The sequence below is a fragment of the Pseudorca crassidens genome, chromosome 7 (genome assembly GCF_039906515.1).
Source record: "Pseudorca crassidens isolate mPseCra1 chromosome 7, mPseCra1.hap1, whole genome shotgun sequence".
In the NCBI taxonomy this organism is placed as follows: Eukaryota; Metazoa; Chordata; class Mammalia; order Artiodactyla; family Delphinidae; genus Pseudorca; species Pseudorca crassidens.
In genome coordinates this window covers 87,504,739-87,520,568 of record NC_090302.1, presented here as the reverse complement: position 1 = coordinate 87,520,568, position 15,830 = coordinate 87,504,739, and the positions used below count along the sequence as shown (strand labels likewise).

General features: G+C 37.0%; 1 protein-coding gene across 16 annotated transcripts in view; it reads left to right on the top strand.

The window, feature by feature from the left end:
• CDC14B (cell division cycle 14B) overlaps positions 1-15,830 on the top strand; it is a 107,930-nt gene that overhangs the window by 69,679 nt on the left and 22,421 nt on the right. For all 16 annotated transcript variants that reach the window (XR_010945112.1, XR_010945113.1, XM_067744855.1 and 13 more), the window contains 7 exons: positions 4,240-4,306; positions 6,896-6,958; positions 9,041-9,128; positions 9,414-9,644; positions 12,485-12,623; positions 12,796-12,955; positions 13,667-13,764. Coding sequence is in view for 14 of the 16 variants with exons in the window: in XM_067744855.1 (XP_067600956.1) it covers positions 4,240-4,306; positions 6,896-6,958; positions 9,041-9,128; positions 9,414-9,644; positions 12,485-12,623; positions 12,796-12,955; positions 13,667-13,764 (846 nt within the window). In the remaining 2 variants the exon portion in view is untranslated. The remainder of the gene's footprint in view (positions 1-4,239; positions 4,307-6,895; positions 6,959-9,040; positions 9,129-9,413; positions 9,645-12,484; positions 12,624-12,795; positions 12,956-13,666; positions 13,765-15,830) is intronic.

The following is a 15,830-nucleotide window of genomic DNA, read 5'->3' as shown; positions in this document are numbered from 1 at the left end:
ATAATAGTAATCCTTTATAATAGTGCCATTCTTAAAGTTTATACCGCAAGGTCCTGAAACAGGGATAAGCTTACACATTTCACATAATCTAAGTAAGGATCCATGAAGCATTGTTAATGTAAGAGAAGTTTTGTGTTAATTTAAATACAGGCATCAAAAATAGAATAAATGTTGTCTACTGCCGTACCCATGTTTAAATTCTTAAAGTTTGGCACTGAAAAATGTAGTTAGTTGCTTCTGGTTCCAGGAACAAAAATCATTAATTTTCTAAAAAACAGGACTTAGCTAGAAGCAGTTCAGGTTTGTGAAATTTGAATCTCTTTAGTCATAGATGCCAGACATTTAATGATCCTCCAAGTGTGGCCTGTGAACTAGTGCCAGTCTGTGAACTTTTTGTTACCAGCTTGTGATAAGTACAGGAATTGCGAGTAAGATTTTACAGACTTTTTAGCAATTTAATAGACTATTTTTATGTCTGTGGAATCAAATAATAGAAGAATTTAAGCTTGTATTTATGTGTTTTTTCCTTTCATTTTTCTAATAATTCATTTTTACTTACAAAATAAGATTATTGCATTATTGTGGGTATGTAATAGTACAAATATTATTGTATTTTACAAAAGTATCAGCCTTTGACAGATTTAAAAATCTGTGCTTCACCACATTTTACTTTTCTGAAGAACTTACTAATTGAGAGTAGGCGGGTGGTCCAGTGGTTCCCTGGTGGTGCAGTGGTGAAGACTCCACACTCCCAATGCAGGGGGCCCAGGTTCAATCCCTGGTCAGGGAACTAGATCCTGCATGCCGCAACTAAAAGATCCTGTATGCCACAACTGAAGATCCTGCATGCCACAACAAGGATCCCGCGTGCTACAACTAAGACCGGGCACAGCCAAATAAATAAATAAATATTAAAAAAAAAAAAAGAAAGTAGGCAAATCAGGATTAATAAAACCTGATAATATTTTGACAGAAATTACACTATAGTCTTTTATCTTTGCCAATTCAAGAGCATAGAATAAATATAACTGCTAACAAGGGATTGTGCAAGAATAGTGTTCACTTGTCTTTAATAACTCCTTTTAGGCTCCTAGCAATATTTAATTAGATGTAATTTAAGTTACATATAATTCTTCAACCACTGAGTTTTAAAAAACTATATATATATATATATATATGATTTCTTAATGAATTATATTAGATATTTCTCTACCTGTCTACCTGAAAAAACAGTATAAAATATAGTTCAACATTTTCTTGATACTTTTGGATCATTGTTATATGAAGAGCATATACTTCTGTTCTTTGGTATTACCTATAATACTCCTTGCTTCTTAATTGTTTTTTTGTGTGTGTGTTTTTTTGGGTTTTTTTGGGGGGAGGGCTCTGTTCTTTATTTTCTTGAGAGGTAGTATTGCAGAGCTGCTAATAGCTTGGCTATTGACATCAGACAGATGGGAGTTTGACTCTCCGTTCTGCCACTAATATCTCCGTGGTTCTTTACAAATGTGAGCCTTGGTCTCTTAGTCTATAAGTGGGAATGATAGTAGGATCACCCTAATGAGGTGTGAGGATTAAGTAACATCCTGCTTATGAAACACTTGGTGGCTGATCCTTAGATAACATTTGTTAAACATTCATGGTTTTTTCCTTTTAAAAACCATGTATAACTTAGACACAATTAACAACTCTAACTCCTATGTGTACAGAACAATAAACTCCTACATATTTACATGTAACTACCATCCAGTTCAAGATACAGAAAATTGTCAGCCTCCGTGAAGATTCTCTTCTACCCCCTTTCTAAAAGTTTTTCTTTTCTTTTAATGTCATATAAATGGAATCATACAGTATACATTTTTGGAGAGCTGGGATCTAGTGTTTTAAATATATAATGTCTGTGAGATTTATCCATGTGATGGCAGGTGTTAGTATCAATAGTTTGTCCTATTTTTTATTGCTTTTGTAGCATTCCATTCTATGAATATACCACAGTTTATTTGTCCATTATCCTTTTGATGGACACTTGGGTTATTTGTAGTTTTAGGCTGTTATGAATGCAAGCTGCTCTGAAAACTGTTATTTTTTTAAACTAGTATTTGACATTGTTTTGCAGTTTCTAAGCAGTATTCCTTTATTGATTCTCATCTGCTTTTCCAAGTTTGTTAAATGATCTGTGACAAGGTTTTCCCCCTCACAAAGGCTTATATCCAGATTCATAGCTGCTATTTTGAAGAAGTCTGATTGCTTGGGTGGGAGGAAGGAGGTGTGGATGTGTTTAAAGTTGGAGGTGTTAATGAAATAAACATGAGTGAATAAAGAAAGATTCTTGTCTCTTCAGATACTGTGGCAAAACTTTATCCAAGCTCAGATCAAAGCTTGACTAGAGCAGGGCTTGGCCCACAGTAGGTTTATTCCAAGTTATGCATTGAATAAATGCATCAAGTTGTCACAAAAACTGAATCAACATGGCTTTAACTTGATTGGAAAAGAATTATCATAGGTTAAGAAGATAATAATCATAGCTAACTGAGGAGACGTGGTGAAAACATTGGGATGCAATTTGAGAGTTCATCGTCTTTCCACTGATCATTTTGACTTAGACTAAACTACTTCATTTTCCTACCTTAGCTTCTTTATCTTAGAAACCTTCCTTATTGCATGAAACAGTAACTTGTACAAAACATTATTTGTGATGATCCTGTAAGTCAGTGGTTCTTAAACTTGAACGTGTATCACAAGAACCTGGAGGACCCAGCCCCACCCCTAGAACTGGTCTGGGTTGGAGCTTGAGAATTAGCATTTCCAGCAAGTGGGGTGCATGTTGGTGCTTCTTGCCCAGGGAGTATATTCTGAGAAGTAATGGTGCAGGTCATTTTATTTTCCTCCTTCCTGAATATTGCCAGTAAGCTATTGGTAAAAATCATTTTCTCGGTTGCATTGAGACCTTTCCTAGCTTTTGGAAGAGCAGCATTTAAATTCAAAAGCTTACAGAACAAAAATGGCACGTTGTAAGGCCTTGCGTCCAGTCCTCATGAAGCCTAACATATACTGAAGTAAATCTAACCAATTCAGACAGTAATGTCTAAAAGTGTCTTAGCTAAAAAGGATGCCCTTTTCTTTGATGTTAATGTTGCTATAATAATCTATATTCTTAAAGTTTGTACAAGAACTAAACATTTTAAACATGCCTTAATTTTTCAGGTAAGTGAATTACAATGTGAAAGCCCAACCACGGCGGGCAATTAATTATGGCTCCAGTAGCAGCCTGGTTCCACATAGGGACCAAATGAGTACCATTCTGATAGGCACAGTTGCTTGGCATGCCTAGAATGATCATAATAAAATTCATTTTTATCTTGCCTAATTCTTAAAATTTTCACTTTGTAATGAAATGACTCAAGTTAGCCAAAAAGGAGAAGCAGGTGGGAATGGAGGAGTACCTTATTTTTCTGGACAAAATCTTAACTGACATAAGACATTTGTAGTAAGATTACTAACAGGTGTTGATGCAGTGTTGGGTGGGGCTGTCTAACTTAATTTTAAGCACTTCTCCAATGTAGAGTGATTCTCCTGACAGTAGTTGACTCCTTAGTTTCTGTGGTTTTATTGGTACTGTTGTCCTTTAAGAACCAGAAAGAAGTTATCCAGTTAAATTGTTAAAAAGTATAAGAGCATAATGAGAGGAGCAAAATGCTTTTTAGCTTGCACCTATTATTTCAAATATTATCTTGCTTTCCAAATTTTTTTTTGCTGCGTGGATGGAGATAAACACACACACACATGCACACACAACATGCATATACAGAATCAAAAAGCAGTCTTTCCTGCTAACAGTTTGACACAGTATTCTCCAGTTGGAAGAAAAAGATCAAATGCCTTTCCCTTTTGAGGGGAGGAGTACATACTATTGAGAAGTTGAACTCAAGAAGGAACTTTTGAAGCTCAACTATTAAAGCCAAAAACAGTCTAGACAGATCATTTGAAATTTAAGATGTGGTCATTATTGATCCACATCTGTAAAACAGTATCTACTGGAATAGGTAGAAATTACAATGAACTGTATAACAGTGACTTATCCTTTATTTAAAAACCAAAAGGCAAGAATCCTTTTTTTTTTTGAGACTGATCCTGAGTATGTGTTTGATTTTAAATTCTAATCAACTTTGTCTTGAGATAAGTGTACAGCAGAAAATTAAATTAACTGAGCTATGTATTTCAATACTTTTGGAATTTCAGAGATGCTGCCTATGGGAGTTGCAATTTCTACATTACACTTCTTGACTGTTTTTATGCAGTAAAGAAGGTAAGTGACTCGTAGGATACACCCAGTGTTGTGCTGGAGAACTGAAGTACAGTGCAAGGAAGACAGGCCTTCTTCCTCAAAGATCTTCCGAGATGTATATGATGTGAGAGGTATCCCATTTCCCTGCCAACATTAGAATGACACTAAACTAGAAAACAGATTATTCTGAATCTGAGTGCTTCTGTGCACGAGTTGGGGGAAAAGCCACTTGAACACAGGGAACAATAAGAAACAGTTTTGTAATTAGCTTCTAAATTCAGAATTCGTTTTGAATGTGTTATGATTTCAAAGAAAAACAAGAAGTAAATAGGTTACTGGTTTCTAAGTTCTCTTTGATTTATGTATTTTATGGGTCTGATTTCCATCGATTCTGTTTACAACAGACATTTCTATAACACAGTAACTGTCGAATACTTTGTTTTTGTATCTTCAAGCATTCAATTTCTAGTTCAACAGAAGTATTTGAGTAGCCCATTAGTTTGTTACTAGGTTTTATATAATACTAAGTATAGGTCACTACTGCTTTGTCAAAGCTATTTAAAAATAACTCCTGTGTTTTATAACCAGGGCTACTTGCTGTCTTTGACTCCAGGGGACAACCGTCATACCATGTTCTAAATAAACAGGGTCCCCTGGAGTCATGTGATGCAGCAGACCCTGGTTATAACACTCACTCCCTTAGGTATATTTCTTGAACATCAGGGCCGTGCAAGAAACTAGAATTGTCAGTCAGTAGCCCTTGGATCAAATAAGCCTTCGAAAACATCTCAAGTTTGTGTGACTTGTATTTTCAGAGGCACAAGGAACCCAGGTTTACTTTCTTGTATAATGGAACATGGTGGCTTTCTGAGAATTTTGACAGAAATTTTAGGGGTTAAACTGAGAGACTTAATTAGTACAACTTCAGAGATTAATTATTATATCTTTTTTCCTATATAAGGCAATGAGGATGGACCTTAATTTTGGGACTGAGCCCAGCAACTCTGTGGTGTATGGAGCTGATGGAGGTAGTTGCTGCAGGCTCTGAGACAGCTCCATGAGGCCACAGTTTAGGCAGGTCATGGGCAGAGGAGGTGATCAGGAGATGGGGAGACAGTAGGTATAGATGACCCCTTCTAGTTACAGTTACAGTCCTTGCCAGATGGACCCCAGGGAACTGCTGACGTAGCCAGGCATCCTTGTCCTTGACCCTAGGGCTCCCTTCTCTCTGCTCCCAGCACCTTTAAAAAAAAAGAAAGAAAAGAAGAAGAAGAAACACTTATGAGGGCCTTGGAGATGGTCTACTACAACATTGGCTTTGTTTTTATCAGATGTTATATCCAAAGTTTAATTAGCTATAACTATAGATCAAAGATTGCTTTTTTCATGCTACATTTAATTTTATTCAAGAGACAACAGCTTCTGATTTTACATTTAAACATTTTCTGTTTGTGACTGATTTTGAATATTATTGTATATTTGAAATTTTTATGAATGTATCAATAATTATGTCTTGATTTTAGTAGTGCTTTTTTTTAAGTGCTACTTCTAATAGGGTCTCCTTATGAAATTCAAATAATAGAAATTCCCTGCAAACTGATACATTTTATGGTATCATTCTGTTATTTTATTGTGTCACTCTGTTGTATTATTATGTATCATTCTAGTCCAAATATGACATATATTGGGTACTCCAAATTCAAAGAAATAAAATTCATTGTGGATTTGGTCTTGGAGTTAGGACTTAAGCCACTATATTTTATAAAATGAGGGTTTTTTTGTTTGGTGTTATAGCCTTCTTATTTCTCATTCATATTTCAGTAGTTTACATTTTGCACACTGGGTTTGCAGAATCACCCCTTTTGAACCAAGAATACCTTCTTGATCAAGAATTGTTGCTTACATACTGTCTGGCTCAGTAAGCTGGGAGAACAGTTGTCAGAGGCTGCCAGCTTGTCCTTGTCTCAGAAAATAGATATTGTGCTTATTTTGCTTAGCATGATGCTCTGCCCATTGCAACTCAGAGTGAGGCTACAGAGTAGAAGAGAAAATTCATATATTTTTCCTTATTGAAACAAGGGTTTTTTCCCTCAAAATTTTGCATTTTAGTGTTGATCTCTGGGCTGTCTTTAGTATAGGGAACATTAATCTTTTAATTCAAGACTGTTCAGAATTTGAAAGTGAAGATGTTTATGAAATATGTGGGATTTGTTTGATATAAACTAACCCATGGTTTCTTTCCTTTATATTATTTATTTAGCAACTATTGGGTTATGCATTATATTTGAAGCCTGAATGATGTTGATCTAATAAACGAGTAGGATTACTTTGAAGGCTTGATTATTTAGATCTTGCATGGATAGGATGACTGATGAAGGAAAATAAAAAATAAAATTTCATTAAAATAAATACTGTTATAACTAATTTTCCTGATAATGGAAGCATTTAAAAGACATAGCCCACCTCCTTTGAAAACTACTCAATGGAACATAATCTAAATATAAGAATGTTTTTCTGGGGTGCCTCCTGATACTTATTATTAAGAAATTGGATTGGAAACTGTTTCCTTATTTGCATCTTTGTTATTAAAAGCTTTCCTTTGGATTTTAGGCAATGCAGTATGGCTTCCTTAATTTCAACTCATTTAACCTCGATGAATATGAATACTATGAAGTAAGTTTTCAAAGATATTGTTTTTAACTCTTTTATGCATGTTTTACTTCCAGAAGTAGTATTCTTATTTTTTGAAAAATCAAACAATTTAGATGTGTGTAGAGTGAAAAAAACTCGTCTTTTTTTCTCTTATTCCTATTTCTGCAGTCCTAGTTCATATTGATTTTTGCATTTGATACATCTTTCCAGAGTGAATGAGTGTGCTCTGGCATTTTTCTTTAATTTTTAGTTTAAATTTTTTTTATTATTGATGACTTTCATACAGTGATTAAATGAGATAATGTTTGTTAAACCCTTAGCATAGGAACTGATGAAATGAATAGCCATTATACATCTAATTAACTCTGGAAAATATTTGTTTTTGTCAGAACCTATTGTTTCTGTGAAGTCAAGACACTTTTGGGTGCAAATTACAAAAAGTAAACACAAATGGCTTAAATAAAGTGGGGAAAATTTATTGATTTACGTAAATAAAAAGTCCAGGAGCTAGTGTAACTTCACTCATGACCAGATTCAGGTACTCAAGCACTTACCAGAAATTGGGCTGAAGCTAGCTTTGTTCCAAGGTCAGTTCTCCCCAGTTGGGATAAAGATGGCTACCAACAGCTTTGACTTACCTGTTTGATTTACCCAACTCATTGGAAAAGAAAATTCATAGCTCCAGCAGAAGACTCTCGAACCCCTCTCCTTGGCCTGGCTTAGATCATGTCTCTAGCCCTGAACTAGGTTGTGTTTTTGGTGAGTGTGGGGGATAAGTAGGTATAGAATACTTTGGCCATCACAGCAGTGGAATCGGGTCAGCCCTATCAAATCATACAGACCAAGAAAGGTGGGGTCGGGGGGCACAGAGAGGAGAGAATCCAGGCAGGCAAAAACCACAGGTGTCCTCTATGTTTTTTAATGTAGTGTATTTTTTTTAATGTGTAATTTGATTCTACCATTCTACCTTCCAAGTAGATAATGAGTAAGATGTTATGCTAAAGGTCTTTTCCAGCCAAGAATACTTGTGGAGTCTTGTTTTTTTTTATCCTGCTATAGTTATCTTGAGCAGACAGTCTCACTAATATTGGAATGATTCCACAGACAGCACTTTATTCAGCAGTATCTTGAATCCTCAGATAACTGTTCTTTCACAATCAATTTTTAAAATAACTATTATTTTAAACTCCTAAGTATAACAACTATTTTATTGATAAATTGGGTTCATAGTTACTACTAGTCATTACTGTGATGTACCAAACATATAAAAGCATATTGTGTGATTCATTAGGCCAACCCTGCCTTTACTTCTCTGTAATAGCAGTACATTTATAAAGTACAATACACATCAATATTTATTTACCATCTTAACTACTGAATGTAATTGAATTATTAACACCATTTTTTGTGCTTCTCCTTATAAAATTAAACATTTAAAATAAAATATACTTTCTCTTTTTAGATAAGCAAAACTAAGAAAAACACCAGTTGGTATTCCTTCAGTGTAGCACAGTGATGCCTTTATGTGTTTTTTACTAAGGAGTAATATAGGTGCTAATTAGCTTCCCTCTCGCTAATGCGGAAATTGTAGCATTGCGGGAGAGTAGCAGGGTCACCCACAAATGACTTTTACTTTCAGTGAAACTGCATTGAGACACAGGGTAGCTACAGACCACCATGGTAGCTTTGTTTAGTCTCTATAAGTATTTTTAGAAATTTTGGATTAGTATTTTTCATTGAATCCACGATGCCCATTTTATCCTGTTTTGAATAGGAATTCTCTGAATTCAGGATATATCTTACAATCTATGATGCCTGTGATTCAATGAAGTCTATCACACATTTCTCATTAAAAACTCCAAACTTCTGGTTTTACTTCAGAATCAGAACATGTGGCAATAGTAGTCCTCATTCCTGCTTACATCTTTTAGCATGGAATGAACTCATCCATTCCCTTGGCTGATAATTAAGTCAAATAAATCAGTTTTGGGTTACTTGCCTGGCCTATAGATCTTAAGGGAACTCTTGATTTATTTCTTACCTGTTCTTAGGTACACGTATACATACACATACATTGATCTTGTTTTGGTCTTCCCTTTGCAGAAAGCAGAAAATGGAGATTTAAATTGGATAATACCAGACCGATTTCTTGCCTTCTGTGGACCTCATTCAAGAACCAGACTTGAAAGTGGTATGCAAGTACATGGGACCAGTATAGTTTTGTTATTAAAAGTATCCATCCAGTATTTTCTTTTAAAAGAGGCCAAAGCTCGACTGTCTTAATTAAGTGTACTTGGACATTTTAGCACATCATTCTGCCTGAATTTTAACTTTTTAAATTTATTTTTTTCACAGTTATAATCAAACTGGTATTCAGTCCCCAGTCCAGATACTGTTTCCACCCAGTTACAAGTGAAATTGTTATCCATTGTTTTCTTTCTGCATTTTACAGCATCTGGTGAATTTCTTTATGTAGGTTACCACCAACATTCTCCTGAGGCTTATATTCCGTATTTTAAGAATCACAACGTTACTACCATTATTCGTCTGAATAAAAGGATGTATGATGCCAAACGCTTTACGAACGCTGGTTTCGATCACTATGACCTTTTCTTTGCGGATGGCAGCACGCCTACTGATGCCATTGTTAAAGAATTTCTGGATGTTTGTGAAAATGCAGAGGGTGCCATTGCAGTACACTGTAAAGGTATGTTTCTAGTGTTGGTTAAGAAATGGTGGACGTGAATGTATATGTGTATAGAAACATACCATACTCGTTTAGATTATATGCAAGGACACATGAAGATGCCTTTGTTTTTTATAGAGTGCTTTTTTTTCCTTTTGTGATTTACTTTTTTTTCTTAAAACCACTTTATGGAGGTATGACTGGCATAAAAAGGCTGTACATATAAAGAATGCTTTTAAAACCCTAATTTCATATGGAAAGTTTAGTAAATTAAGTTGTATTCATGGGTAATACTACAAAGGCTTATCACATTCATTTATTCATCAAATATCTATTCAGTGCCTACTTTGGTAGGTTCTGGCATATGTCAGTGAGCAGAGCAGACTCCAAGAGCTTATCTTTTGGACTTTATATTCTAACAAGTTGCTAGGCTTTCAGCAGCTAGAACAGTGCTTGGCACTTAATAAATATTTATTGAATGAATGTGTAATAACACATTGTATGAATATACTAGGATTTATTTAACTTTTCTCCTTTTGTTAGTTAACTAAGAAGGCAAGGGATACATTTTTGTTAAGAAAAATCCAACACTGGGGAGAAGAAAAACTAAACAGCAAACCTGGGGAATATCAGAAATCTAATCCTGAGAGTTCACACATTATAAGATTCAAATGTCCAGTTTTCACCAAAAAATCTCAAGGAATACAAAGAAACAGGAAAGGATAGCTCATTCAAAGGAAAAAAATGAATCAACAGAAACTGTCCCAAAGAAAGACCAGATGGTAGACTTACTAGACAAAGACGTTAAAACAACTGTCTTTTGTTGTTGTTGTTCACCACATGGCATGCAAGGATCCCTGATCAGGGATTGAACCTGTGCCCCCTGCAGTGGAAGCTGATCTCTGCATCACCCTCAGGGTCATACTAACCTTCTTTTGAAGGATGAGCCATGTTTGCAACCAGTTACCTCTGTTGTCCAGTCCTATAGGATCCCTGAAACGTAAAAGCCTTCCTTTATTTCATCCTGTTTCTGTCCCCTTTAGTCCAAACTGGCAGTCTTCCAGTGTAATCCCATCAGTATTTTTAGCTTGTGCCGAGATGGCTGATTAAATCCATGGGTAATATCTTTATGGAGCTGATTTTTCAGTCATACCCTTGGTATCCAGAACACAGTTTCTCACTTTTTTCAAAATGAATAGGCCTAAAATTTTTTAAGTGTTTAGTTTCTCGTTCCTTTTTGCTTAACAATTACTTCTTCAATTCATCTCTCTCGTCTCACATCAGTCAGGAGAAACCAGGCTGCACCTTTAACACTTTGCTTATGAATTTAAATCTCCTTTGCTAATTATCCAAGGTTGTCATGCAGAAGTTCTACCTTCCACAAAGCACTAGAACACAATTCAGCCAGGTTTTTTTTGCCACTTTCTAACAAGGATTGCCTTTCTTCCAGTTTCCATGTGAGTCCACTGGAATCACCATTAACGTCTGTATTCCTCCTACTAACAGCCCCTTCAAGGCAATCTAGGTTTTTTCTCTTTTTTTTTTTATTTAACATCTTTATTGGAGTATAATTGCTTTATAATGGTGTATTTATCTAGGTTTTTTCTAACATGTGCCTTAAAACTCTCCCAGCCTTTAGAATTCCAATGCCAAAGTCACTTCCACATTTTTACATAATGTTTCAGTAGCATGCCACATCACAAAATCTGTATTAGTGGGATTTTTCCAGAGAAACAACTAGTAGGATGTATATAGAGAGAGAAGGAGATTTATTATAAGGAATTGGCTTATGTGACTATATAGGCTGGTGAGCATAAAACCTGCAGTGTGGACTGGCAGGCTGGAGACCCAGGAGAGCCAATGGTGCAGTTGAAGTCCAAAGGCTGTCTGGTAGAATATTCCCTCTAACTCTGGGAGGCAAGTATTTTTGTTCTGTTCAGACTGCCAACTGATTGGATGAGGCCCACACACATTACGGAGGGCAGTTGGCTTACTCAAAGTCTACCAATTTCATCCAAATACACCTGCCAGGTTGACACATAAAATTAGCCATCACAGGAGGTAATGATACTAGTCTAGACGAGAGTAAAGGAAGACAGCAGGAACAGAGTGGGGAAAAAAGTCCACGTGCAAATAGGTATAAAAGTAGAGTAGAAAAAACAGTTGGATGAGGGAGAAAGTACAAGATGTTAAGCCTGTATTTTTGGAAAGATGGTGGTTCCATTAACTGAAAACCCAGAGTATAAAACACTGCACTTACTGAGAATCATCGCTTAGAAAGTGATTTTCAATCTTGGCTAAACGTAGAATCATGTGAGGGATTTTAGGAATCTCCGTGTCCAGGCTGCATCACATACCAGTTAAAACTCTCCAGTTGGGCTTCCCTGGTGGCACAGTGGTTAAGAATCCGCCTGCCAATGCAGGGGACACGGGTTCAAGCCCTCGTCCGGGAAGACCCCACATGCTGCGGAGCAACTAAGCCTGTGTGCCACAACTACTGAGTCTGCGCTCCAGAGCCCGCGAGCCACTACTCCTGAAGCCCTGGCGACTAGAGCCCGTGCTCTGCAACAAGAGAAGCCACCGCAGTGAGAAGCCCTTGCACTGCAACGAAGAGTAGCCCCTGCTCACCACAACTAGAGAAAGCCCGCACACAGTAACAAAGACCCAATGCAGCCTAAAATAAATAAATAATAATAAAAACAAACAAAAAACTCTCCAGTTGATTGTACTGTGCATCAAAACATGAGAACCACTGTTGAGGGGAGCAGAATCATGGGAAGCTTTTTTAAAAAAATCCTACCTGCCCAACAAAATTCTGGAGCACATGACACCAGGTCTCATTGGTTTGTTTCTTTTCCTAGCTGGCCTTGGACGAACAGGCACTTTGATAGCCTGCTACATCATGAAGCATTACAGGATGACAGCAACCGAGGCCATTGCTTGGGTCAGAATCTGCAGACCTGGCTCAGTGATTGGACCTCAGCAACAATTTTTGATGATGTAAGTGGATGGAGAGCTTTTGTAATTCCTCAGGAACGCACGGGTCTGGAAAGTGATGGGAAGTAGAATTTTCCTTAGGCTCCAGTAACAGCAGATAGTCTAGTAGGAGAAAGTTGTTTGTATGTATCTTTCCGGAAGGCTGTATTTTGATCTTGTTACTTAAATACTGTAGGAAACAGGCAAGCCTCTGGTTGGAAGGTGACTATTTTCGTCAAAAGTTAAAGGGTCAGGAGAATGGAAGACACAGAGCAGCTGTCTCAAAACTCCTCTTGGCTGTTGATGACATTTCAATCAATGGGGTCGAGAATGAAGACAAGCAAGAACATGAACTGGTAATCGAACCACCCCCATCACACTGTTGTCATTGCTTTAGATGCTGCTGAGAACTTTTTAGGGCATGGAGAAAATTGTAGATACAAATAATAAAGCACATTTTGAGGGATTATCATCACACATTTTTTGTACTTATTGCCCTCTCTAGAAACTTTTTAGTCAAAATAGTTAAAACAAGGTTATGTGTCCTTAAAACTAAAGTTTATTTTTTGTTTACTCACAAGGCACTGGTGATAAAAAGAGGTATGTGAAATACACTCTTTAGATGGACCTCGTGACACCCGTTTCCCCCATTTTTTTCCTATTTCATGGTAGCTGATTTAGGGAACCCATTGTTCTCAGATGGGAACTTTAAAGAACCAAGAGTTTAGGGGGTAGCAGTACTATATTAAGTGGTGGTAAGTAGATTGTGGAATTTAAAAGAGAGTGTTTTCAATACTGAAAACCCATTATGCCTCTTCACTGTCAAAATGTTTTATAACAAGAGTGCTATTGGGTTCTTTGTCTATGAAAGTCAACTTTTGGTTGTCTTGAATTGTGTCCTGTACCTTTATTTTGAAAGCAGCAAAATATTTTAGAGTTCATCAGAATGTTGAAGTATATTTATGTGTGTCTGTGTATGATCTGTATGGGTAAATGTAGCTGCTATGCTTCGCTGCATTAACAAGTACAGCTTAAATCATTAGCTCAGTGTTTTTCTACTTACACAGTACAGTGATGATGACGAAATCAATGCAGTGACACAAGGTGATAGACTTCGGGCCCTGAAAAGCAGAAGACAATCAAAAACAAACGCTATTCCCCTCACGTGAGTCTGATTTCCTTCGTGTGGTTGTAGTTATTTAATTTGTGTATGTATAAGGTCCTTCATGAGCAATTTTTCCTGTACATTTTCTCCATGGTTGCATGCCCATTATGCCACTTTGAAATGAATATCTACTTTATTTAAAATCTAAGGGTGTTGCCTAAGAAGCTCTTAACTATCCTTTGTTTATCTCTGTCTTGTGTTGCAACCTCGCTAGCTCGTATAGATAGGAAAGCACTATGCCGAGTGATTTTTCTCCATGGATAATAACTGTCGGCTAAAAAAATATTCACAGCCTAAAAGTTGAGAGTTATGTTTCATTTGGAGGAAATTTTTAGAACTTGAAGAAGCCCGGGAGGCAGCATCTCAAGTTACCGTGAGAGAACTGCTCCAAGGAGGCGAGGAGGGAGCCAGGATATATAGGAGTTTTGCAGCAAAGGTAGTCTGAATGTCAAAAGATGACTGTTAATAAGAGAAAACAGATATCCCAAGTTAAGGAATTTAGCGCTTTTCTATGTATGGGAAGATGCAAGAGTCTGGGCTCACTGAAATCCTTCCTTTGATATGCACCTCAGCTCTCTGGGGCCAGTATCCATGCTGAGTTTCCTCAGGGCTCACCATGGGGAGTGGGAGTGGCTGCAGTCTGATGGCTGCTAGATGGCAGGTGTTCCTTCCTTCCTGAGTTCCCTCAGGGCTCACCAGCTCATTGTTGGCTTGTGGCTATAATCACTGATGACCGTGACATCCTTTGTTTACTGATATGACACACAGTATTCCATTTCTCATAAACATGTTACATGCTCAAGAGAGTAACAGAAGATATAAACTGTAGAATAACTGTAGATTTGTCCAGAGTTATTAAAATTGTTAATTTCTTTAAATTTACTACCGTATTACACATAATTTGTTTTGATATGGTAAACTTTAATTAGTGGTGACATGGGGGCTTAATGTCGTTATTTTAAGTCAACAATGAATTGATTAAACTATATTTTTGTATTAATTTTTCATTGGAGGAATTTTTCAAGTTACAGAAGTAGGTTTAGTATGGAGTTAGGAAGTTTTATAGTTATTGGGTTGTGTGTGTGTCCACTTATACTTGGCTTCTGTAAGTGTTAGTTGGGATTCAATCTCATGGAATGTACAGGATTGTTAGAAAGATATGTAGAATCAAAAACTTGACCATTGTACTTTTTTTTGCGGGGGGGCGGTGCTGGTACACAGGCCTCTCACTGTTGTGGCCTCTCCCATTGCGGAGCACAGGCTCCGGACACGCAGGCTCAGCGGCCATGGCTCACGGGCCCAGCCGCTCCACGGCATGTGGGATCTTCCCGGACCGGGGCACGAACCCGTGTCCCCTGCATCGGCAGGCGGACTCTCAACCACTGCGCCACCAGGGAAGCCCTCTAGGGTATTCTTTAGTAGATGCTCCCACCTATACCAATGGATTCTTTCCTTCTAGTACCTTTCATTGTGGGGTGGGTGTCAAATTTTGCACCGCCCCCCTTTTTTGGTGATGGAGATAGGTCATCTTAGTATTCAGTAAGCATCTTGTAATATGGCAGGGAACTATGACATAGTAAATGGTTATGGCAGAGAAGAACAGGCCTTTTTAATTAAAAGTAGTTCTTCACTGGTATCTTCTCATAATCTTAAAATCCAAAGTAGAATTACACTTAAGGGATGTGTCATCATGGGCCACTACCTTGGGAGATTCTTAAAAGACCCAAAGTAAAGGAATGAGTTTTCCAAAATAAAATGGCATGTGAATGAAAGGCATCAGTATTGATATAGGCATTAATTAAGCATTCTCTTTGCTGTTTAGTTGTGCATTCAATCAACTAGAATGCTTTAAATAATTTATTTAATTCCAAATGCCATTTTGTTTTTAATTTCATTATAAGTCTTCATTTAAGGTCTTAATGTTCTTTATTTTTTTAGTTACTATTTTTTAAATTAGTTTATTTTTAATTTATTTTATCTTTGACCATGTTGGGTCTTCATTGTTGCACGTGGGCTTTCTCTAGTTGCGGCAAGCGGGGGCTACTCTTCCTTGCGGTGCTCGGGCT